The sequence below is a fragment of the Seriola dumerili genome, unplaced genomic scaffold (assembly GCF_002260705.1).
Source record: "Seriola dumerili isolate Sdu_G_001 unplaced genomic scaffold, Sdu_1.0 BDQW01000372.1, whole genome shotgun sequence".
NCBI lineage: Eukaryota > Metazoa > Chordata > Actinopteri > Carangiformes > Carangidae > Seriola > Seriola dumerili.
Genome location: NW_019174627.1, coordinates 198,610 through 224,519, shown reverse-complemented (window position 1 = coordinate 224,519; position 25,910 = coordinate 198,610). Strand labels below are relative to the sequence as shown.

Genomic DNA, 25,910 nt, shown 5'->3' with positions numbered 1-25,910 from the left:
TGAAAAGGTCTTAAAGTCACGGAGCACCAAAACGCTCCACTCGTCATCTCCCACAATGCCCTGCTCTGTGTGGGCAGGGTTTTAGGCTCCTCCTGACGGTTACATGTCGTCACTCAGGGAACATCAAACACACCGCGGCTGCTGCGTTCACTTAGACGTGGGAAGCTGGAAGTTTGTGGCAGGTCTGCTGTAATTACAATGTCCTGTATTTCAGAGGTGCAGTGAACACAACAGCAAAAACAAAACTGATAATCGATCAGTCAGGAATTGATGCTCTGGACTAATTGATTAATTGGCAATGAGAAGATCAATATTTACAGCATTAAAAAAAGAAAACATCTGTGTTAAAGCTCTTTAAAGTGACAGAAAACGCAACATCATATGACTCAAATGGGAAAAAGCCGCAGTTTCCATCTTCCCGACGTCTCATGAAGGCAGCAGATTCCTCGTCCCTTCTTGAAGTGGACATTAAAGACTACGTAGTGTCGGAGGAGTACTTGAACGTCACACAGAACAGGTCGTAGCGTCTCTTACTATTTGAAAAACAAAGCTTATTGTGTCTCATCTTCCGTCTTCTGCACCGTCTCTTTCTCTTACTACATTTCCCAGAGTTCCTTGCTTATACAGCCCTACGTAAACTACAATCCATCACGTCTCATGATTCCTACATCTCCCATTGATGCATCGCACGCATGTCAGGTTTCACTTACTACATTTCCCACGATTGCCAGAGACAGTGAACTCACCGCGAGCATGTTTCATGTGTCGCAGCCTTTTTTTTAAAAATAGATTCATCTTCATAAAAACAAATACGTCAGGATACAATTCAAATATACACACACAACGCTTTAAAAAGATTCAACGTGCGAGTCTGTCTTATCAACATTTACACCACAGCACCTCCTCCTCCTCCTCCTCCTCCTCCTCCTCCTCCTCCTCCTGCTCTGGAACAGACGAGGAGTTCCTCCCTCCCTCCGTCTCTCTGTCTGTACAGCAGTGTTGTCCGTCAGCTCTCTGCTCTCCAGCAGGAGGCGCCACAGAGCAGCTTTCTTTGGTTCGTAGCACTCGGCGTTGCGGCGCTCAGGTCACATGGGAGAGGCAGTAAATACGAGCTTCGAAGCAAATCGTCTCGATGTGTGACAAGTGGTGTGTTCAAGGTGTTAAAGTCAAAGTCGTACTGACTGGAACTCTCATATGACATGAGCGCAGCCTTGGCTAGGCTAGGCTAAGCTAAACTTGGGTGCTTGTGTAGCACCTCACCACATAAGCTATTAGCCTGAAAAGCTAAACAGCCACCCCTTGCTCCCTGCTTGGGCTAACTGACTAGCCAAAGCTAACAAAGACGTCTCAGGCTGAAGCATGCTAGTTAGCCTCCCGGGCTAACAGTGGCTAAAACAGACGAGCTAAAACTCAAGTCCATGTACGTACAAACACACACCCTGCCCAGGAAATCAAACCAACGCACTCCATCTTTAAAAAAACAACAACAAAACAACAGGAGCTAACAGCTAACGGGAGCTAACACGTCAGCTTTAAGGCACCGTATTATAAACAACTGATCGAGACCACAACGTCAATCAATATCACCGATCAATAAAATCAATAAAACTAAATCATCATGTAATAAACTTCCATCTCGTCTGACAGCAAAAGACACAATAATCCACTTTTCCCTAAAAACAGTGTTGCTGTGGCAACAGCTAACCCGTGCTAACGTAAAAGCTAAACGGAAGCTAACACACACACCCACACACACACACACACACACACACACAGCAGGATTGAAGAAACAGGATGTGTGTGATGTTAGTTGGTGTGTGACGGGCCGACTCAGTATAGTAAAAGTGCTGCAACACAAATACACACACACTCACTCACACACACACACACACACACTCACACACACACTCACACACTCCCTCCTTATTTGCTACAGCATCAGGACCACCCTGTGTCCTGCAGCCAATCAGAGACCTCCAGGGGTCAGAGGTCAGATGGGGGTCTCCTTGTTGTTTTTGAGGTCCGGTGCGCTGAACTGTCGTCTCATCCTGGGAGGGGTGGTGAAGCCCCACCCCCCTGGAGGCGGCCCCGCCCCCAGCAGCATGTCAGCAGGAGGAGGCGGGGCCCCGGAGCGTGGCAGGCTGTGGTAGTTGGGGTGAGGTCCTGGCTGGAATGGTGCATTGTGGGGGTTGTAGTAGGGATGATGGTGGTACTGATGGTGCTGGCGTTGATTATAATGGAAGCCTCCATCTCTGTCTCTCCCTCCTCCTCCTCCTCCTCCTCCTCCTCCTCTCCCTCCTCCTCTCTCCCCCCCAGGCCCAGGTGACACCCCCCTCCTCTGTCTCGGTCGCCCCTGGTGACCGCCGCCCCCGCCACCGCTGTGATGCTGGTTGTTGTCGTAGTTAATGTTGCCATGGGTGGAGCTGTCCAGAGAGTTGCGGCGGTAGCGGCGCTGGTGGTTTTGGTTGTTGCCCTGGTGATGGTAATGGAAGCCGCCCTGGTTACCCTGGTTGCCTTGGTTACGTTGTTGCCAAGCGCGGTGAGGGCTGGGGGTGCGCATGCGAGGCGGTGGCGGCACTTGGAAGGGGAGGGGCAAGAGAGCAGGAGACTGGCCCTGAGGAGGAGGAGGTGAGGGAGAACCTTTACCCTCAGATCCTCCCTCCTCCCTCTGCTCCCCCCCTTCTCCTCCCTCCCCAAAACCCAGGGCCTGCAGAGCGGCGCTGGCTGGTCCCCATGACAACCGATGGGCGGGGTTACTCTTAAAGGGGAACTTGAGCTTGCATTCCTGGGGAGGGATGAAGCGGCCGGTCCCCGGGAGGTGGATGGGGACGATGGGGGTGTTCAGACCTGCAGGAGGGGGAGGGGCAAAGAGGTTAATGTTTGGTTGCAGGTGTGTGTGTGTGTGTGTGTGTGTGTGTGTGTGTGTGTGTGTGTGGGGTGGGCGGGGCTTACCTGGGCTCTGGTTCTGTCCTCGTAGTTTCTTGGTGATGTTCTGCTGCTGCAGGTTCAGGATTCGCTGCTGTTCCTGTTTCAGCCAGCGGAGGCGTCCTCTCCTGAACGCCGGGTCCTCGTCCATCAGTCGCTGAACTCTGACCTCTGGCAGGTCGGGGCCGACACCCCCGCCATCGCTGCAGCCCATGCCCCCGTCTCTCTGAGGAGACCCGTCTCCTTCGCCGTTTAAGTCGTCGTCCTGGAAACAAGGGAAAAAAGAGGGGAGTCACTGAGCAGCTGCTGACTGACGAGCAGCTGATGGAGCAGGAAGTGACGAGCGAACGCACCTGAACAGGTATGATGCTCTCCATCTTGATCATTCTGTCTCTCAGAGCTTTGATCTCCTCGTCCTTCATGTTGTTCTGCAGCTTCACTTCCTGGAAGAGGCGGAGACAACAGTCAGTGACAACAGATACCAACAACAACCAGGTTTTAATTACTACCTCACTATTTAATTAAATATCTAATAATTACATTATTGATTAATCTGCATTATTTAAAAAGAAGCTTGTAACAGCTTCAAACCAAGACGATCAGTTCACTGCGACATGATGAGTCTCACCTGAAACAACTGATTGTCAAAACAGTTATTTTCCTGGTGATCGACTGATGGAAGAATCGGCTGATCATTGTTTTAAAAAAAAAAAAAACTAATTTAATGCTCCGTATTTTCCTCTTCTCTATGCTAAGCTAAGATAAGCTAGCAGTTTTCCACCGTTCACTCACCTCCAAAATGTCTGTCAGTTTATCGATGTGAGCCTTCAGGTCATAAACTTTTCCTTTCTGTCCTCCCTCCCCCGTCTCTCCTCCTCCTCCTCCGCCACCAACGCCACCACCGCCACCAACACCACCGCCGCCACCTCCTCCTCCTCCTCCTCCTCCTCCTCCTCCGCCTCCTACTCCCTCCTCCGCGGGGGGGCTCCTCTCTTCTCCGATTCCCACGGTGTCACAGACGTCCTGGGCCACGGCCCTCCAGCTCTCCTTCTCGTTGGCGTCCTTCTTGGCGTACATGCGGCAGAGTTCCTTCATCTTGACGATGGACAGCGCCTCGATCTCCTGACGGGAGTGACGGAAATCTCCCAGGGCCACCTGGGGGGGGGGGGGGGGGGNGGGGGGGGGGGGCACAAGGAGGAGAACACGTTTAAAAACTTTATTCAATGAGGTCATCTGTGAGCGATGAGAGAGCCAAGCTAGCAGTTTCCCTCTGTTTCCAGTCTTTATGCTAAGCTACGCTAACCTAGCAGTTTCCCCCTATGTGGACGTCTCACTCTGAAAATATTTCCCAAAATGTTGAACTATTCCTTTAAATTTGAACGTATGTGTGTGTGTGTGTGTGTGTGAGAGAGAGTGTGTGTGTGTGTGTGTGAGAGAGAGTGTGTGTGTGTGTGTGTGAGAGAGAGTGTGTGTGTGTGTGTGTGAGAGAGAGTGTGTGTGTGTGTGTGTGAGAGAGAGTGTGTGTGTGTGTGTGTGAGAGAGAGTGTGTGTGTGTGTGTGTGAGAGAGAGTGTGTGTGTGTGTGTGTGAGAGAGAGTGTGTGTGTGTGTGTGTGAGAGAGAGTGTGTGTGTGTGTGTGTGAGAGAGAGTGTGTGTGTGTGTGTGTGAGAGAGAGTGTGTGTGTGTGTGTGTGAGAGAGAGTGTGTGTGTGTGTGTGTGAGAGAGAGTGTGTGTGTGTGTGTGTGTGTGTGTGTGTGAGACCTCGTAGCAGATCTCTTTCACCGCCTGCATGCGGAGGTCTTCCATGGTGACCCGTTTGGGGTCTTTGCTGATCCTCCTCCTCTGAGGGATCTGATAGACTCTGAGAGGCTCCCTCCTCTTCCCACTGCTGGGCAGACCACAGCGCTTCACTATCGACTGCACCTGGAGACAGAGACAGGTGAGGTGGAGACAGGTGTCAGAAAGCAAGGCTGTAAATATGTCTGAGAACACTGAGACATAAAGATATCTCAGCCTCATCTTGCGATATAATAACGACACTTTTTTAACGGGCCTTTTGATAGGAAGTGATTATTCAAGCAGACAACACAGGTGTGTTGTACCTTGTTGGCAGGTAGCTTCTCTCTCAGGGAGGAAATCAGCCTCCAGCTCTCCTCACAGGAGCGTTTGTCTGAGTCGTCGCCACTGTCACTGTCGGCATACTGAACACACACACACACACACACACACACACACACACACACACAGATTTAACACTGTACACTCACCGTTAGCTTCCACATAAGCTAAGCTAACAGAAACCTACCAGTCTGTGTTGCTCCAGCAGCAGATCAGCCTCCTCCTTCTCTTTACGGTACTGAGTCTCCATGTCCTGCAGTCTGTAACACAGTCAGTGGAAACAGCCCTGATTTCTAACGTTCCTGTCGTCTTTAAACTGAAGAAACGTCTCTTTTCATTCTTCTATAAAATGTTAGAAATGACTGAATTACACGTGTTGCTCTGTCCAAGCCTCAAACACATTCAGGTTTTCAGTTTTTCAGATTATTAAAGTTCCTCCAGACGTGAGGTTAGCATAGTTAGCATCTTTTATTTGTTTATGTTGTTTGTTAGCTTGTAACTGGCTGACACAGTGTTAGCGGTCTTTAAATCTGCCCCTGGACTGATGCCCGGTCTCCTGCTCTCTACCTCTTCTCCATCTCCAGTTTGATGTCGATGCCTTGTTTCTCCAGCAGCTCCCTCTGAGCGTAGTTCCAGTCCTCCGGCTCCGCCTGCTGATCGGCCGTGACGCTGCGCTCCCTCTCCAGCCTCGCCTGCTCCGGGTGGTTGAACCGAAACACGTGGTTCTTCCCCATCACGATGCGGTTACCTGGCGACGGGAGATGGGACGGAGTAGGGAGCGAGAGCGAGATTAAAAATAATTCATTGACAACTGCCAGCCAGAGCGGCAGCCATATTGTTTTCAGGCTGTACGTCCGCCTCAGTAACGCCTCGAAGGAACTTCTTCAAATTTGGCTCAAACATTCGCTCGGACTCAAGGATGAACTGATGAAGAAGATCTAACAAGGTCTATTATATTACTACATATCATGTCCATGAGAATGAGAGGGACGGACAACCTGAAAACAAGATGAATAGGAGGAATAAAGAGTGAATCATTTTTGCTTGTTGTGTACAAGTCATTGGTTCGAATCCCTCGGGTTGTTGTTACCTTGTTTGAGGACGACGGCATCAGTGATCTGCTTCCCGTTCACGTACGTCTCTGCTCCGACCAACGGCTCCAGAGTGACGACCACTGCAGGGACACAAGTCAGTACAAGAAAACCTCCATTTAACGTGTGACAGCTCAACGAGGCTCAGGTGATGTTACAGTCAGACACACACAGCGGGGGGGGGGGCACAGGAAACATGGGGGTGAATATGAAGGTGACGTCACCATGGTAACTGGTTATCAGTGACTGTTAAAAACAATACCTGACAGATTTCCTGGCAGCTTTTACAGAGAGAGAAAAAGAAAGAGAGTCACTCACTGAACACACACACACACACACACACACACACACACACACACACACACACACACACACACACACACACACACACACACACACACACACACCTCTGTAACCATCACAAGACTGCGGTTAGTGGCTTAAATTGAAGACGACACTTTTAACATTAAATGTAGAAGCATAAATTCAATAATGAAAACACTGAGTGTGTTTCTGCAGCTTTAACTGAACTTCAGATTTCTGAGGTGCAGCTGCTTCAGTTTGACCACCAGAGGGCGATCTGCACCCGCACACACACACACACACACACACACACACACACACACACACACACACACACACAGACAGGTGTCTCACCTTCTCCCTGGTCATTGGTCTCACTGACAAAGACGCAGTGAATCTCCTTTATAAAGTGTCCAGACAGTTTAATGTCGACGTCCTGCTGTCCAACCCTGAAACAGACAGACATCAGCTTCAGTCACATGACTCCGGCGCTCGCCTCCCTTCATCGGCTCCCAGATTGATGTTAAGTTGAGGCTCAGCCTTTAGTGGTTTTATTCATGTTGATTTTATATATTTTATTGCCTTTTACTGTCGGATCATTTTGCACAATGTTAAGTTTATGCTGTTCTACTCTTTTTATTTTGCTCAGGGACTTTTCTTTTATCTACTTTTACTACTTTGTAGAGAAAAGTGCTAAATAAATAAAGTTATTATCATTATTTCAGCTTCTGCGTGGAAACAATAAAACTCTTTTCACAGCTGTTTCATTAATTAATCAAGAGAATAATTAATGAATTAATCAATAAAGTGTCATTAAATTATGAACTGATGTCTGACCTGGTGAATCCTTCCTTGATGTAGTAGAGGAGACACTCTGACATCAGAGGGTCTTCATTCAGGTTGACCAGGTGAGGTGTCTGCAGCGCGCACACACACACACACACACACACACACACACACACACACACACATTAATGATTTTAAGCTCCAGCTGCAGGAACCAGAATAAAAGCACCAGGTGTCGCTGTGAAGCTTCAGATCTTTGTTCGGCTCAAACAGAAAGAAAACCTCGGACGACTTCACTCGACCGTCACGACAGACGACGACCAGCTGTCACCACGCCGACACCAGCAGGTTGTAGACGCCACAACAGGAAACAAACAGCGTGACTTATAATGTCACCCTGAGACAGAAGCACGTGTGAACTCACTCCTTTAGGAGAGAAGACGCCCAGCGTTCCTCCATCTTCTTTAATGGACACGCCCATTTCTGCCAGCAGGGCCTCTCTGAGGGCGAGAGACACCGACACAAACAGAGAGAGAGAGAGAGAGATCAGTCATCATGTCCGACTCTTTCTTCTCCCTCGTTGCGTTTGTCGTGTCAAATACTCAGTTCTGATTGGTCAGTTCATTCTGTACAAGAGAGGAGGCTCTGAGCCTCTCTTCTGATTGGCTCACTGTTTTCTGAGTGGAGTCACAGAAGAAAGGAACCGAAGTCAGTGATGTTACCTCTCCAGACGAATAGATTCTGTCTTTCTTAGTTTCTCTTCCCACGTCTCGTTAAGCTCAGCGATGATCTTCTCTGTCTCCTACAACACACACACACACACACACACACACACACGGGGGTCAGTCCAGGAAGTCTGACAGCTGCCTCAGTTTGGAAACGTCAGTAGTATCTGACTCTGATCCTACCAGCAGTCTCTCAGCTGCTTCCTCTTTACTGATGGGCTCCGTGGCAACCGCCTCCTCTCCTTCCTCTCCATCCTCGATCAGGTGGTCGGGGTCAGCTGGGACGTCACCTGCAGACGCAGGCTCACCTGCAGCTGCAGAGGGAAACTGAAAGGTTATTTATTGATCACTGAGAGGATTTTGTTTTTAAGGTGGAAAAGAGAGAGAGCGGTCAGTCACCTGGAGGGGCGGAGCCATTCTTAGGTGCGAGTCCATTGGCTGCATTGAGTGCCAGCTGCAGCGGGGAGGGGGCCACACCTGCGATGCCAACGGGGCCATTGTTGTTGTTGTTGACTTTTTGAGAGTCACAGAAAGACAGAGAGAGAGACAGAGAAGCAACAGAGTCAGGTTTCATTTTTAAGAGGAAGGAATCTCTGCTATCCTGGTTATGTAAAGAACAGCTTGTAAATATCTGCTTACCCCACCCCCAACACACACACACACACGCACACGCACACACACACACACACACACACACACACACACACACACAGTTGCTGTTGTCTGTAAATACCCGACACACAGACATGCCTTACATACCATGTTTAAATAAACACACAGACTATAGACAATATGATGTGTGTACCACTAAGATGTATTTCTTATTATGTGTATGTACCAATGTAATCTATACAATATACTGTGTATAAGTTATTAATTGTTATATATGTACTGTATAGTAAGGTTGTGTGTACAAGTATGTGAACACACCAGTAGTACTATTTATTAGAGTGTGTATACCATATGACAAAATACCAGTGTTGTATATTATATTTCATATCATATGTATATACCAGTATAGTGTATACTATATAATGTATATACCAGTATAGTGTATACTATATAATGTATATACCTATAGTGTATACTATATAATATATATATACCAGCATTATCCAGCAGTTCCTGCAGACCCTGAGAGAACAGCAGGTTTCTCAATCGTTCCACTTCAGCCTTCAGCTCTCTGATCAGTTTGGCGTTTGGATCTTCATTGATCACAGCGTTACAACGAATCTGTTTGGCGCGGTCAGCATACCTGGAATCACATGACACCAGGTTAAGTTAGATTAAAGTGGGTATATCTCAGCCCTGTGATTGATCTGTCTGACGGCCTTCGTCCCTGAATAACACAGATTGCATTAGACTAGATAACACTGAATGACATTTGCTTCACACATCAGATCACACACATCAACATCTGACCTTAGAGTGCTCAGTGTTTCTTCATAGTTGATGTCAGCAGGACTTAGAGCAGCAATCATGGCCGTCCGAGAGTTTCCTCCTGAAACAAACATACATCAAAACTTTATTGTTATTTACTTGTTGGTTTTACAACAACTGGAACTAGATAGATATATACTTTATTTATCACTTTACTGCTAACCCTTTAATACTTAACTTAATACTTTACTCCTGGTACTTTTAGTTTCAACACAACCAGTTGTGTGTGATATTTTTACTGCAGTACAACTAGTACCAGTTAAACTTACCCAGGTTTTCCTTCAGTAGCCAGGTGAGGACTGAGTCTCTGTAGGGAATAAAATCACTTTTCCTCTTCTTACTGCTCTGCTGCAGAGGAGAGAAGAGAAACTGTCATTTTTCACTTCAAACGTGAATTTATATATTTAACCTGAGGATAAACATCAAGCGTGTGTTGACCCACCATTTCAGCCAGAGCTGAAATCACTTTTCCCAACGTGGTCAGAGATTTGTTGATGTTTGCTCCTTCCTGTACAAAAATATATAGTTAATAGTTAATTTTACTTAGAAATCATAGATTTTAGTTCAGCCCACGTCGGCACGACACTTGACACATGACCTCTGACCTTGAGCCTGGTGCCCTTTGCCCCCGACGAGTCAGCTCGCTCGCTTCCAGCCAGGTCGACCAGACTGATCTTACTGACCTGGAGAGAAAGTTCGAGTTTCATCTTTAAAAATCCTGATTACTGCGATATGAGGACACCAGACCCTCACAAGTATAATGAGGTAACTGGGTCCTCACAGGTGTCATAAAGACAGAGTCCTCACAAGGACTAAACACACACACACACACACACACACACACACACACACACACACACACACACACCTTCTCAGTGTCCAGGCTGGTCATCTGGTCTCGTCGTTTTTGGGTGAAGACGATGGTGAAGACAGCGTGTGACCTGGACGACGTCTCGTTCATGTTTGTGGCCGCGACCGTCCTGTAATCAATAACCAGTCAGGTATAAATAATTAATCGCTGACAATTCAGACTGGTCTGAGTTGTGTTAGTGCACACAGCTCTGAAGATCTACGACACCACTTATCTTCCACCTACAACTCTGTCCTTTGATCTTTTCCCAACAACCGTTCACACTCAGGTGAGAAGGACGGCTGTCGCTACAACAGCCGGGAGCGCTAACGAACCAAGTGACATCAGCGGCTTTGATAACGACCCCACAGAGGTTAAACACCTGGGTTTCCCCACCAGTCAGTCAGAACTGAAGAAGCCTCTTGGATCAGAGGTGAAACGCCGTAAAAAAGTATCTGCAACCGAGTTTCTGTCAGTCTGAGTTTTGGTTTGTTACCATGACAACAGATTAACTACAGTTTCTAAAATACCTTTCAACAACTCCAAAGACCAGGTTTTGAATTTGGTGCTGTGGAGAAAGAAAGAAGTTTCCCATTAGAGCAAATTCAGGATTCACAGCTCATATTTATGGGGTTTCCTACATTTCCCAGAATGCCTTTCAGCATCTACCAAAAAACTTGTTGTCGCTGTTTGAATTTTGGTCACCAACTTTACTTAAGTGATTACTGAAGTGGCAAATCTCACACTCAGATAACCAACTGACACTTCAACTGTCTTCATCACTTCAACTTCCAGAGCTTTCAGCTGGGAAAGGTTCTGACGGCCGAGTCCAAGGTGGTGAAATACCCGGATTCTTTCAGCTCCTCCATCAAGCACCTCATCTCTTATACTTCATATGTCACCGCAGACCTTTCAGCGCACTTCAACTTTTACTGTAACTCATTCACAACATTTCACAGGCACAGCATTTACATTTTAAGTCAACTGTAGTAAGTTAAACAATTAACTGATCGATCAGTCGCTCGACAAAATTCTTTGAAAAGTGGTTAAAAGTAATTTTAAAACAAAAATTCACTGGCTCCTTCTCCTGCTTTTGTTAATTCTTCTGTGGCCGTAAACTGAATATCTTGATTGGACAAAAGGTGGATCGATAATGAAAGTAATCCTCGTCCACATTGTTCCAGCAACAGCACATGAACATCTCCGTCAGTTTCCTTTTCTGGTTTTGTTTTAAATTCAAAACGTGGATTTATCTGGATGCTGCGTCTTGGCGTGTATCCACAGGAAGAAGACTGACCGAGCTTTGTTGCCGGCGTCCATCAGGTCCCGGATGTCGGTGAATCCGGTCACAGCCAGTTTGGACAGGTCCTCCACGTACGGCCCCAGGATGGGATGCTCTCGAACCCGCAGAGTCCCCTGGGACTTTGGATTCAACAGATCCCGGACCCGCTCGCAGTAGATCTCCATGTAGGACACCTGGAGGCGGAAGAGAGAGGCGGCGTTCAAGCTGATCGACATCCACTGAAGGAATCGGCTTGAATCAGGTCAGAGAGAGTTTACCTCCACGGAGTAGGTCAGGTCAGGATCTGTGTTTTCTCCCGTTCTCTGAAACAAGTCCTCACACAGCTGCACACAGAGAGACAGAGGTTCATTCATCACAATCAGTCAGTGAAACTACAAGAAAAAAACCCATTAAAGGTGGATTTATGATTCTGCTTCAAGGTGATGAACGTCCTGCTGAGGCTTCTCACAAGTACAACTCCACATCAGCACCACGTGGAGGCTGAAATATGTGACTAACCGGCATGAGGCTGCACTACATCACCTCTTTAATTCTACTGTTGAGGGGGAATAAAGGGCTCAGTGATCTCCACACACACTGCAACATGATATGACATTAAATCAGGCGATTTTGCTGCCACCTGCTGATGCAGCAGTTCTCCACTCATTAAAAATAAGCCTCAGATTTCTCAAAATAAGCTTTGTCGGGTCAAAGCATTAACTTCATGTACACATCCTCAAAATCTCACAAAGAAGAGTCAGTTTGGTCTCACTCACAAAATATCTGTAACTATTTTAGAGAGATTGTCAAAATACAGCAACAAGAGATCTTCACTTTTTACATTCAGAGGTTCCACTGACAAAAATATAGTTTTTGCTCACGGCTTCAGTTCTGTTGAACAAAGTTCAACAGCAGACTGAGCAACTGCAACTGAAGCTTGTGGTACAGAAATGAATGGTGAATCAATCAGGACCATTTACCATTCATTGGAAATAACCACAATGGAAATAAGCTTTTATTTTTTTATTATATTTCCATCCTCAACAGTTGACCTGAATGTTAAGAATAAGTGATTGCCTGTTAACTATTTAAATATAAATATGTCCTTTATCAGTATATTGTTGAGGACAATTTTATCCTACACTGAACTTAAAAACTAGTGTTTTACCTGTGGTATGATCCCCTCCTGTCCAGGTTCCTGTTTGCCCATCATGGTGTAGCTCTTTCCGGCACCGGTCTGGCCGTACGCAAAAATACACACATTGTATCCTGGGAAAATAAATAGATTAAAATCTTACTGAGCTTCTGAAATAAAAAAAAATAAAGAACACTGTCCTCCACCAAAATCAGATCCTGAAATACACTTGGAGCTGCAGGACCTGCAGCTGTTGGGTCAAGTTTAAATAGTGTAAATATTTATGATGGTGGCAGCTGCACCATCAGGAAGATGTGTATCAGCATTACCAGGATCATTAGCATCATTAGCATCACTGTTTACTATCCTATGAACACCACAAACTTTAACTTCTGTAGAATCATTAGCAGGATCATCAACAATTAAAACATCATTATAAGCATTAGCAAGTGTAGCATCGTTGGCGTCATCAGAAGGGTGATTTACATGATTAGCATCATTAGCATTATTATCAACATTACTAACATAATAATTAATATTTTCCTCATCACCAGGATTAGCAGCACTAGCATTAAAGTTAGGATCACGAACTCATTAACATTATCATCGGTGAATATAGTATCATCATTAACATAACCACCATTAGCATTAGCACTAGCATCTGTAGTAAAATCATTAACATGGATGTTAGTATCTCAAGTATCTAGATTAGTATCATTAATCAACTTAAACATTATACATTAATAACTGTATGATCCTCGTTAGCATTAGCATTAGCATCAGTTCAAATGGTTTTACCTTCAAAGGCGTGCAGCAGCATCTCCTCTCCGATGTCCTTATACACCTGCCTCTGAGACGCGAAGCTGGGGTCGTCAGTCTGTGGAAACACGAACACACACCTCTGGTTAATACCAATCCTGGTTTACCTGATGAACGTTTCTACACGTGTGTGTGTGTGTGTGTGACACAGTGTGTGATCACCGTTGTGTGTGACCAGTAGGAATAGTCGAAGGTGAAGTTCTTAGCTCCATCTTTGGGCTGTTTGGGGTTGGAGATACCTGGAACAAAAGAGGGGAATTATCAAACACCTTGTACACTTAGTGTAAAAAATATTTTTGGAGTCACGCGTCTTCAATGATCAGGTGTCCACATACTTTTGGACATGTAGTGAAATCTGCACGTGACGGCTCCAACATTTACTAAAAGCTCGACTCAATCCGCCCATCATTAACACGATCAGTGCATAAATATCTGAGTGTGTTCTGACGGTCGCACGGCTGCTAAAAACAGTCGTGCTGCAGCAACGTCTATTAATAAACTGCGTGTGTGTTTGAGTTTAAATAGCAGCAGGTTCAGAGGTCATGTGACGGGCAGGGGCATTCTGGGATTGCTGAGGGCTGTTTTAATACATGCAAAGCTCTAACTTAATGACACAGAGGGAAAAGCCTTCATTAAAACTGATTTTTTACAACATATGTACAACTTTGGAGTTTTCTCTGAAAGAAGATAAATTAGGATTAAAGTTGGATGAATTAGAAAACATTAGACAAAATCAGAGAGTCTTATAGTGTCTTGTGAAACTGTTGAACTACTTTCATTTCTACATTGTGAAGACGGTTCTCACAACACAGAAATGATAAATAATAAACTTAAATTCTGTAAAATAACTTAATAATATTTTAGTTCAGGGACCTGGTAATGTGAGGGTCCTCACAGCTATATAAAGACAAACGTGTGTGTGTGTGTGTGTGTGTTGTGTCTTACAGGTGGTGTTCCCCTGCATCTGGATCACACACTTGGCGTTGCGTCCCGTCTCTCGGGAGTTGAACGGACGGACTCGCACCGCCACCTTCACTGACGCACCTGCCATCGTTAAGCTCCGCCCACCCCACCTGAGGACAGCCAATCAGAGAGCATGGTCAGACACAGACAAAAACCCCCCCCCCCCAAAAAAACCATAAAAAAAACCATCAACATTTAAATAAATTCAATATTAAAACGGCACTATCCCGGTGCATTATGGGAAATGTAGAATCCAGAATTCAGAATTGAACCGTTCTGTTTAATTTCTTGTGAATCCAACAACTTTATTAAAGTGAGTAAATCAGTCCAGTTAATGTAAAAAAACATCCCTCCATCATCTATTTCTCTTCCCATTCAGATTAAACAGAATAATCCGCTCCCTCCATCTTTTCCTCCCTCCATCTCTGGGTTTATGGTCAAACCACTTTTCTTCTCTTTTCCAGGACTCCTCCCTTCACTTTACGACCCGAGTTTCCCGCTCTTTTTTCAGGAAGGAAAGGGAAGAGGAAAACCTCTCCTCCTTTTCCCTCCTCTTGAATCATCTTTCTTTCTCTCCTTCTCTATTTTCTTTCCTCTTCCTTTATGTGTTTTTGTTTCGTGTCACGTCTTCTTCTTCTTATCTTTTCTTATCCCTGCTTTCTTCTTCTGTTGTTGACTTATCTCCTCTTCTGTCTTTTCATCTTCTTATATCAAATTTTACTCCTCCTTTCCTTTCCTCTCCTATTTTCTTTTACTTTTTAATCTTAATTTTATTTTTCTCGTCTCACCTTTTCTCTCTTTTATTTTTGTCGCTCCTTTAATTCATCCCGGGCGTTCGAGCACTGCGAGTCATTCCCTCTCTCTCTCTTTTTTCCTTTCATTACTGCTCCTGAACCTCCTCCTCCTCCTCCCTTCATTCTTTCCTCTCTCTCTTCCTCTTTCTTTCATGTTTCCACTTTTTTTCCGTCTCTGCTCTCTCTCTCTTTACATTCCTGTCCTCTGTTATGTGTTTCCTCGTCACCATGGAAACCACAGTTGCCTCATTTTCACCTCTGTCTTTCTGCTTCTTTCGTCCTATTGTCTCTCCGTCCTTCTTTTCCTTCTCTTCTTGCTGTTTTTTTAAATGTCTTTTGTCTCACTCTTTCTCACCCTCTTTTCTCTCTCTCTCTCTCTCTCTGACTTTGTCAGTCTATGTCGAACGCCCCTGCCTCAGGCCTTTAAACACACACAGTTAAACACTGTGGTCTTGTTCCCCTGGGAAAACACCTTGTCAGATAATGTTACTGTGTGTGTGTGTGTGTGTGTGTGTGTGTGTGAGTGGGAAAGTTACTGATTAGCCCATCAATCTATTGTCTATCAGAGTGGATTGATCAGTGTCACAAAGGCCTGTGACTATGTTACTGATCAGCTCATTGGTTGAATAGAATAATTTAGAATAATTGATTGGTTATCAGCTGGTGCATGTGAGAGAGAGAGAGAGAGAGAGAGAGAGAGAGAGAGACTGCTCTGTAATTTAGGTCTCAACGCTCTGTAATAAACATGGCCGACATTCCAACTCACACAACATTAAACAGGGATGCACTGATACTCCGGTCTGAACATCACTGACACACACACACACACACACAGACACACACACACACACACACACAGAATGAGCAGAAATGTGACGGGCCACGGTCCCCTCTTTACCTCTAAACCAGAATGTTTTACACATGCAGAGCTTGTTTTCTAATTGTTGTGAATCAGCTGAAAACAGACGCTAACTGTATGTAAATGACTTACTGTGATGTATGTTACTACATGCATTTCATTGTAAATCAATACACTGGCCACATTTGCTGATCAATCTATAACCAACAACCTACAATAACAAAGTGAAAACACCTACAGAAACACTGACTGCACAGCGGTGTCAGACAGTGGAGCTTCTTCTTTCATAAACAATCTTTGGCAGAGTGCAGACACACAAACCGACGCCTCACAAGTTAATCACTGGATCATAGTAAAACATTAATTAGTGGCTGATATGAAGAGACCAGAGACCTTTGTCTTTTTAAATAGTGAAAGTTCAAGTGAGTGGCGGTTAAACAGGAAAAGCTTCTCCCTGCATGTTTTCCACACTCACTGTGACTCCTTCATTATCATTAACACGCTGCAGTTTAATTTGACTCGGTCCCACACACCTTCCTGCTGCCACAAAGACTCACTACAGCACCAGATGTAGAGTAATCCACTGAAAACAGTCCCCAACAAAGGAACTACTTCCTCCTGTTTATTTGATAGAAACTAGTGAGCAGCTGCTTCAGACTTTTCTTTGAACATGAAACTATTTGTCCGTGAGGTGATTTTAAAGATCTAAGGAATCACGGAAAACAAAACTCACACTCGTGACCTTAGAGGACAAAAATGTCATCAAAAAAACTGCAATAAAAACATCACATATTAATATTATTTTCCACTTTCACTGAGTTAGATTGTTTTTACCAACATCAGTCCTGATCATAACGACGAAATATTCAATTATTTTCAGGGTTTTAACCCTTTAAATGTGTTTGTTTACTCACTGTATGCGTGAGGCTCAGAGGAGGCTTTTAAACATGGAACTATATATTCATGAGGTGTTTTTAAAGGTTTACAGCTTCAGTAGGAACCGAAGGGCTTAGGGCTGAGAGCCACAGAGAAGTCACAAAGACAACGACTTCTTTAACGGATCTTTATCAAAATGTTTGTTCATGTTAAAAAGATTTTTTAAACTCTAAAATGTCAATGTCAAAGTCTCAGTATCCGTCAGGGTGTAGAAACATCAGCTGTGTTTGTTCCACCCTGAATTTAGCTGAATGAGCCTAAGAACAACAGAGACGACACGCCCAATATGGTCATGCAAAAATAAAGAAATGAAACGGACGCCACACTGGTCACGCCTGCGAAATCATCACAAAGGTCACAGGTGGTTTATCGAGTGACATCCAGTCTACAGTGCGGGAGGGGCTCCTTATTCAGCCGTCATCACTTCCTCCATCCAGCCTTTAACCCCAGGTCTCTGTAAAAGTTGAGACATTTCTGCAGCAGCTCTCGATCTAAACCCCGACTCTGCAGAGAAACCAACAGGAATGTTAAAAGTCTGTTTGCTCCATCTCATCTTGCAGATCTACATTCCTGCTGTGAATCTGATCTCTCGTGCTTTTGATTTTATCTCCAAGTCAGTGTTTAAATCATTTTATAAAAATGCTGTTTAACAGGGGGTTTGTTTATAACCTGATGTCTCCAGATCTCAACTTTAATTTGGATTTTCCTTCAAGCTCCTCCAGTGTAAAGGTCTGTGTCCATGTGTAGTGTGATTATAGATCAGCTCTAGCTTCTATATTAATACTGTGAAAGTATCAAAGCCTCAGTCCACAGAGAAATGCACACAGCCTGTATTCAGAAACTGAGCCTTAAAACCAGCCGTCAGGACTTCTGGAACTTTGTGATGTCACAACAAAGCAGTCACCAAGCCCCGCCCACCTGGACCCACCATCCAAACCTTCATGTGTTTTTACCTGAAATCTGCTTTATTTTTATTGGATCACTCAGAAAACAGTCAGCCAATCAGAAGAGAGGCTCAGAACCAAAACTCAAACTCGTGACCTTAAGGACAAACGTCCTCAAAAAACTGCAATAAAAATATACTTTGACATCAAATTTATAAACAGGTTTTTATCTCTTCATCTCGACCGTCTGTCTTCAACTGAGCTACAAAAACCTGAACAGCAAACAGACCAAACATCAGAGTGTAAAAGGTCACGAATTTACACTTTTTAACTATCCTGGCAGATATTGTCCGAGACCGCCTTCTGACTTTGCAACCTGTGTGTTAACGCCATCTCAGATATCCATGGTACTCATGAAGAACAAGACAAGAAAAGGCCTGCCTGTCAGCACAGTCATGGCTTATGCTCGCTTCAATCTCTCCTGGCATCAAGTGTCTGTGGGCTCATGAAAAAAAACAAAACAATGAGGGCTTCGCCTGGTTTAAAAAAGTCCAGTTTCCATCCAAACGTAGCACAAGCTGTCACCAAATCTCTCAAGAAACCGTGAATGAATGAATCTTATATGAAGTCGACTGGTTGATGGAGTTAAAACAGCTGGTGGAGCGGATTCTCCCGTCGCTGCCTTTAAACCACTGAAGAAGAAGAAGGGGGTCGTATGATGAAAACAGTGTGGAGATCTGACATTTCTGTTTGTGTCATGTGTTAATGTGAGGAAGGTTGGACGGATAAATCAATTAAAAACAATGACGTCATTATGTCGTGTGACATTCGGACATTGTGAGCTGATGATCTTCCTCTCTCCTGCCGGTCCGATGTTTCTGACGGAGACGCCACAGCGACTCAACAGGGAAGGCTTTTTAAAGACTCTTCACTTCCTGCAGATTCCCAAACATTTACACCTGTTCTGCTCTAGTGTTTTTTCACCGAACAAAAGAAGCCAAAACGAAGCAGCGAGCCTCAGTCTCTGCCTCTGATACTTAACTCAGCCACTGGAACTAAATATGTTAAAGTACAACCTGGAAACAGCACATTACGCTAACACACACACACACAGGTCAGATTAAACAGTGAACGAGAGAAAGACACTGATGTCACACTGATCCGTCTCGTCTAAAAAAACACCGGAAAATAGTAAAAGAATGAACATTATAAAACAAATCCAGAGATATTCAGTTTATTATCACATAAGTTTCAAAAGGCAAATATTTGACATTTTGACTAAAATGAATTAAAAGATGAAAATACAGAAGCTGCCGATTCGTTTTCCGTCAGTCAACCAATTGATTTATTGACTAATCGTTCATCTCTATATCAAATCTATATCTGGAGCTGATTGAACTCAGAGTTCTGGATCAGAGACGCATTGTAGTTATTGTAACTTTAGTGACTTGAAAATGATGATAAATTTAATTTGATTCAGAGTCAGTAAAACTTTATCAAACTAAAACCTGAGAAACAACTGAAGGAAAAGGTTTTTTATTTGTTTTAAATGCACCAGCTCCGACACACACCACAGAGAACAGTGAGAGAGTGTGTGTTTGCTCTGTCAACACAGCTTCAGGTCACACAACCACAACAGGAACACGGCAAACAGACACACACGCACAAGATGGTGGACAAAGATACTGGATTGTACTCTAATCTTATTGTGTGTGTGTGTGTGTGTGTGTGTGTGTGTGTGTGTGTGTGTGTGTGTGTGTGTCTAGGTGAGCGAGCAGCCTGCATACCACAGACAGAAACGCTGACATCACATCACAGGCATCCCAACACACACACACCCACACACACACACACACACACACACAGAGTTATTCAATGTGTCTGGTTGAACAGGCCCAGCTAGTTGTAAAGCTGCTGTTAGCCAAACTAACCAGCTGTTTAAACACTGTTAGCACACACACACATACACACACACACACACACACACAGACACAGACACACATACACACACAGACACACAGACACACACACACACACACACACACACACATACACACAGACACACACACACACACACACACACACACACACACACACACACACACACACACACACACACACACACACACACACACACACACACACACACACACACGGTCTTCCAGCATCAGAGGAGAAATTCCACTCGTTGCTGCGGCTGCTGCTTTTATCTCACAGCTAAAAGCAGCAGCCGCATCGTCTGCTAACCCACGAGCTACCTCGGAGAGAGACTGCACTCGGCCAGAAATTACACAACCCTCATCACGCAGGAAAGAATGTGGAAACAGAGGCAAACTCCACCAGTCTGCTGACACAACGATTTAAAAATGTACCTGATTTTTCACTCAGTCCCTTCGGAGGACGAGAAAACAGCAGGAAAGACTCAAACTCTAGTCATCAGTGCTCTCAAGAGTCACAGTCACAGTAACAGCTTATAGTTTCACTATTTACATTTTATGATTAATGATTACAGGAAAAAATAATCCACAGATCAATAATATAAAATAACTTTAGATCCTGTTCCAATATCTTTTAAATCGTATCAGAAAAGATCAAATTAATGTTTAAATTAACAAACTTGGTTCCAACATTACATTCCTGTGGCATTTCTTCCTCTTGTCTATAGATACCGCAGCTCATCTGATCTGACTGATTGATTATTGATCAGCAGTGAACACATCTGATCACTCTCTCGGTAAACTCCCACTGAGACACAGACTGAGTTAGTTCCCATGTGTAGGCCTCTCTGGAGGAATGTGATAATGAATGGTCTTCATACCACACACACACACACACACACACACACACACACACACACACACACACTCCTTCCTATGGTAATGTACACACACAGAGCTAAAGATAGTCATCAGCTCGACTCGACGCCCAGTTTGTGAAGAACATTTCACTCTGACTCTCTCACACCGTTTGAGTCGAGCTGACAGATGAACATCCTGTTCACATGACAATGACCACGTGCTGCCTTCACATGCGGTGGGAAATATTGGCATTGTTATCTCAGCCTGCACAAAAATGACCTCAAGCGACACGACTAGAGCTTGACCGATAAATGACCATATCAGTCGATCGCTTCACTTTAGCGGCCATCTTTGTTGACGGATGTAAGTGAAGTAACGTAAGCCATCGAAAACCATTCTACTCCCCCAATCAAATAAGAAGTAGCCCAAAACAAGCGGCAACCTCCGAGGCTGAAAAATGAAGCCAACACAAAAAACCTGCAGTTCCTCTAACGACCACTAGAGTCTGGCTCCAACAGTGAGTCAGTCCCCATAGACTCCCATGTTAAAATGTCCAACTTTACAGCAGAAATAAACATGTTTACAGCCTGGTACAATAAAACGTCATGCACCCAAATCCTCCTCTTTGTTCATTTTTGAGGGGGCGGGGTCAGACACTGCCAGGTTGGCGACGGTGGAGCAGCTCACTCTAGATGTCCTTGTAACACCACCCAGTTTTTTCAAACCTAATTTCTACAAAAAAACACAAAAAAAACCCCACCGTCTTATTTTCAGGTTGGCAGAATGAGTATGACGCTGTATGTTAACGGCTCATTAGCTAGCTTATTGAGCTAATTTAGCAACAGATATTGTTTTAAAAGCTCCTTTCAGATGGAAAACAATAGGGTGTTTCACCCCATTGAGGAGATTATTTCTGGCAGCTCTAATAATGACGCTACAAAATGATGTGAAAAGCTTTTAGTCGAACAGCATCAAATCCTCTTAACATAGGAAAACCCCTGGTATGGGCTAAACTGTGCGGCAGTAAAGACAGACTTTGAGTAGTCTTAGACGACGACTGCAGGTTAACGAGTAGCGTTTATGAGCTGCTATTAAATCATTTTTCCAGTGTTCGACAACAGAAAGAGAAAAACATGTCTCAGGACAAGTATGTGGTGAATTCAGCTGCTTTAAAACACAGTGGAGGTTGAAGACAGAGCAGCAGGAGGAGACTGAACACTGGGTTAGGCTTTTTCTGTAATTACTCATGTAAACATGGACGACATGGCACAGCTGGTTTCATTAACCTGTGCTAATGCTAACTGCATGACGACATCTCGACTGTGAAATACAGATGTTATCAGCTACCCCACTCCTCTCCAGATGCTGCTGTGATGCAGTTTTGTTGTTTGTTTAACTGGAAAGAGTGAGAAACAGTCGGCGCTAAAGGCTACAGCTGGATGCTAACTGGTGTTTCCATTGAGACGCACTAGCCTGAGCGCTAACAGGTGGAACTGAGAGACCTTCTTCCAGACGGGACGTTTAACATTCCTCACCTGGAGGAGGTTTTGGAAAAAGTCACAAACACACACACACACACACACACACACACACACACACACACACACACACGACACACACCACACACACGCGCGGCCTGCCATAATCAAGTAGATGATTCGGTCTCGTGTTATCAGTTTTGTGGTGTTGCCTAATAACATTAGAGCAGAATCCAAACAACATGTAGCTAAAAATACACAACACACACACACACAACCACACACACACACACACACACACACACACACACACACACACACACACACAGATAGCTGAGATGCCTGCTCTGAACTGCTTTAGCCACTCAGGCTAACTTTAGAGAGTCTCTCTGTTGACGGCAGCGTCGCCTCTAAAACCTCATTATTCAGCTTTGATCTGATGGACAAAAGTATGTGGACACCCCTGTGCCTCTGGTCTGGATCCCTGGACTCCAGTGAGGGGACATCTTATTTTACTTTGTCCCTTTTTTCCCCTGTTTCAAAATAAAATGCTCAGCAGCGAACAGATCAACATTCGTGGTTTGGGAACAAGATAAGCTCCGGTGTCCACATACTTTTGGCCATGTAATATTCAAATAATGAACTGTATAAAAGTCAATAACATTAATCTGAATGGAAACGCATGAGTAGATACAATCCCTGGTTTTGTTACTGCTTCACTTATCAGGTAAACATGTTCATTTTCAAAGATCAGAGGTGGATGTTGGAAACGGAGCTGTGATAATTAATCAGTTGATCAATGAATCTTTGATGAAGATTTTATCCGTTTTATTTCACGTTTCTGTCCTAAAACCTTCAGTATAATGTGATAATTTACAGCTACCCCCCTTTACTCGACGTCCCTGCTGTTACTGCTGTCGGTCAAAATGTACATTTAAATTGATTTTTCTTGTTTTAATTTCAATTATTCCACCAGAAAGAAATAATCTGCATCTATTTTAATGATCAATTAATCTTTTTGGTTCTTTTACAGACAAGAAATCTGGTTCAAGTTTCTCTGATTTGCTTCTTTTCTTTGTTTTAAGTTTAAACTTTAATTTTGGTTCTGGACGGTTGAATAAAACAGGTAATTTAAGTGGCCGAGGCTTTTCACTATTTTCTCATGTTTTATAGACAAAATGTTTAAGATTAATTAGTATCAGCTGATTAATTGATGATTTCTGATTTGGAATAATCAGAAAAGAGCCCAAAGTGAAACCTTGTTTTTGACCAATCAACAGCCAACTTATTGATTAATGGAATAAACATTTAAATTTAAATCTAATCGTGTACAGTAAGGCTGCAGCTGGTGATTATTGTCAATATAGATTAATCATTTAATCTGTGGACTTTTGTCACGCTGAAGATTTCAAGAGTCTAAAAAAACTCAAATATTCAGTTTACAATGAAAACGACAAAGAAAAGCAGCAAATCTTCTGAAACGATTCACTGATTATCAGAAAAGCTGCTAATTATTACTGTGTCGATCGATTAACTGATTAATCGACTGATCGATTTGGCTCCAGTGTCTTAATTCACCACATTAAAAAATAATATATATTACAAATAAATCCAGGTTTAAAACTGTTGAATCATTTCATCAAACTGTTAAATATCACAAATATCCAACACTAAAATACATAAAAAGATAAAACAAAATATAATGAGACCAAAGATTCACCGTCTTTAGAGTCAAATAACTCTGATATATTAGAATAAACTTTATATGACAAATAACTACAAGAAAAACAATGAAATAAAAATGAAAATTAACCTTAAAATGTCAAAGATTTAAAAGTCAACGGTCAGATAATGATGTCAGCTCCGCTTCTAGAAAGTTTAATTCATAATAAAACCTCATATTTTAAAACTTCTTTCATGTTGTGATTAAATTTTAACTGGATATTAATGTGGTTAAATTTAGATTTCCTCTGGAGTCTGTAAGAGTAAAAACTAAATGTGAACTGACAGTTAATCTTATTATATTATGATATTACCGGGTGGGGGGGGGGGTGACTCACCTCTACCGGACCGGAGGAAACCGTAAGTCTCGTGGAAGCCACGCGCTGATCCGTTCACACCGTCCCCATGTCTCCGGTCCGGAGAAAACAACCAATAAACAACAACTAACGGAAGTAGAAGGTTCAGCCGGGAGAACAGCCGTGGTCCCGGTCCTGGTCCTGGGCCGGGCCTGTCGGTACCGGGACACAAGGACGGTCAGAGAGTTGGGTGGGGGCGCTGCTGTGTCTCTCTCACACACACACACACACACACACACACACACACACACACACACACACATACACACGCGCGTTAGAGAAAAGTTTAAACACTCACTTATGTTGTCTTCTCCGGTGTAACGGCGGCTGACTTCCTTCGGGGCTGACGTCACCGTCCGGTAAGTTTCACCGGCGGCGGAAAGAGTAAAAAAACAAAAAAGTGAAACAAGATGAAGGAAAGTTGAGGCCCGCTGCTGCTGGCCGGCAGGGCGGTGAATCACGGCAGGTCCGGCCGCTAGCTAGTCGCTGAAACTCGGTAATCCGGTTACTTGTCCGCCCCGGGGGCCGCTTCGGTTCCGGAGGGAAAAGTTTATCGGTGAACCGGGTGTGAACGGAAAGTTTTTAACGGAAAAAAATGGAGGAAAAGGAAAGAGAAGAGAGAGGGGGGAGAGAGAGAGGCAGAGAGGCTGGCCGGTGGCCTGGCCGCGCGGCGGGTGTGTGCGTGTAGACGTGCGGGCGCGTCCCCGTGACGGAGCAGCGCAGAGAGCCAGCCAGTCAGCCGTCAGCCCCCGGGGCTCGAAGCCGCCTCCGCCCTGCCCCCCCTCCCCCTCCCCCTCCCCCCGGCTCCGACGGAGGGGTCACCGCACAGAGCTGAGACACAGACAGAGGTCTCACTCTGACTGACATTACGGAGATCTGTTAGCGCGACAAGCAACTAAAAACTCTTAGTTTGAGCAGACTACTGTACCTTTTAGTACAGTTTTAGTTTGTATTGTAGTTGATTATTTCTGTTTTATACGACTTTATACTTATGTAAACAATGTACTTTAATTCACCATGTGCAATAATCCACTTGTGCAATATCACTTGTCTGCTGCATTTTTTTTTGTTTTTGTTGTATTCAAATATCTGTACATATTATATTATTATATTATTTATCTTTTTTAATTGTCATTGTGCAGTTTTTCTACTTTGTACTGTCACTTTGCTGCTGTAATACTGCAAATACTGCCGATTTCCCCGCTGTGGGACCAATGAAGGAATATCTTATGTTAAGGTATTTTACTTTTACTTTACTTTAATCATCTGACGACCCCTAAGATTTATCTGGCGACCCCTTGCATGGGCCCAACCCCTATGTTGGGAACCACTGGGCTAAACTATCTGACTAACTGTATTTCAAAGCAGCTTGATGACTCAGGATTAATGATCTGCCAATACACTGCAAAATGTGAAACAAATGTCAGTTCAACAAAAGTTGAAACAAATCTAGGAAACCAATTACCTTGAAAAATCTAAGTAAATATAACTATTAGTTTTAAGTTATGTTGACTTTATATCCACTTGTGAGGTTGACTTAAAATTTATTCATGTTTACTTAATTTTATGAAGTTGTTCCAACTTAAAAATGGCAAATAAAATTAACTTTTTAAGTGTAGATATTTTAGTGGAGCTGTAGTATATAAA

The 25,910-nt window shown here is 44.0% G+C and overlaps 1 protein-coding gene across 1 annotated transcript; it reads right to left on the bottom strand.

Annotated features, from left to right (window-relative positions):
• Positions 1-1,930: 1,930 nt before the first annotated feature.
• On the bottom strand, positions 1,931-24,925 carry kif1c (kinesin family member 1C). Its single transcript, XM_022760883.1, has 30 exons — positions 24,562-24,925; positions 24,246-24,415; positions 14,419-14,546; positions 13,636-13,712; positions 13,453-13,531; positions 12,688-12,788; positions 11,798-11,863; positions 11,535-11,713; positions 10,256-10,367; positions 9,993-10,070; positions 9,830-9,895; positions 9,657-9,735; positions 9,370-9,448; positions 9,054-9,202; positions 8,347-8,460; positions 8,131-8,261; positions 7,945-8,024; positions 7,647-7,722; positions 7,274-7,353; positions 6,791-6,885; positions 6,133-6,216; positions 5,610-5,790; positions 5,230-5,302; positions 5,027-5,125; positions 4,686-4,847; positions 3,852-4,080; positions 3,718-3,803; positions 3,279-3,368; positions 2,953-3,190; positions 1,931-2,847 (listed from the first exon to the last, which is right to left on the bottom strand). Exons 3-30 carry the CDS (start codon positions 14,522-14,524, stop codon positions 1,991-1,993), a joined length of 3,846 nt encoding a protein of 1,281 aa, XP_022616604.1. The 5' UTR covers positions 14,525-14,546; positions 24,246-24,415; positions 24,562-24,925; the 3' UTR covers positions 1,931-1,990.
• Between the last annotated feature and the right edge of the window lie 985 nt (positions 24,926-25,910).

Excerpts from the sequence above, each read along its gene's own strand:
- kif1c (XM_022760883.1), bottom strand. The coding sequence starts at position 14,524 with ATGGCAGGTGCGTCAGTGAAGGTGGCGGTGCGAGTCCGTCCGTTCAAC. Across the intron at positions 6,217-6,790 it reads GACCAATGACCAGGGAGAAG|TGGTCGTCACTCTGGAGCCG; the intron begins GTGAGACACCTG and ends GTGTCCCTGCAG. Across the intron at positions 2,848-2,952 it reads AGGACAGAACCAGAGCCCAG|GTCTGAACACCCCCATCGTC; the intron begins GTAAGCCCCGCC and ends CCCCTCCTGCAG.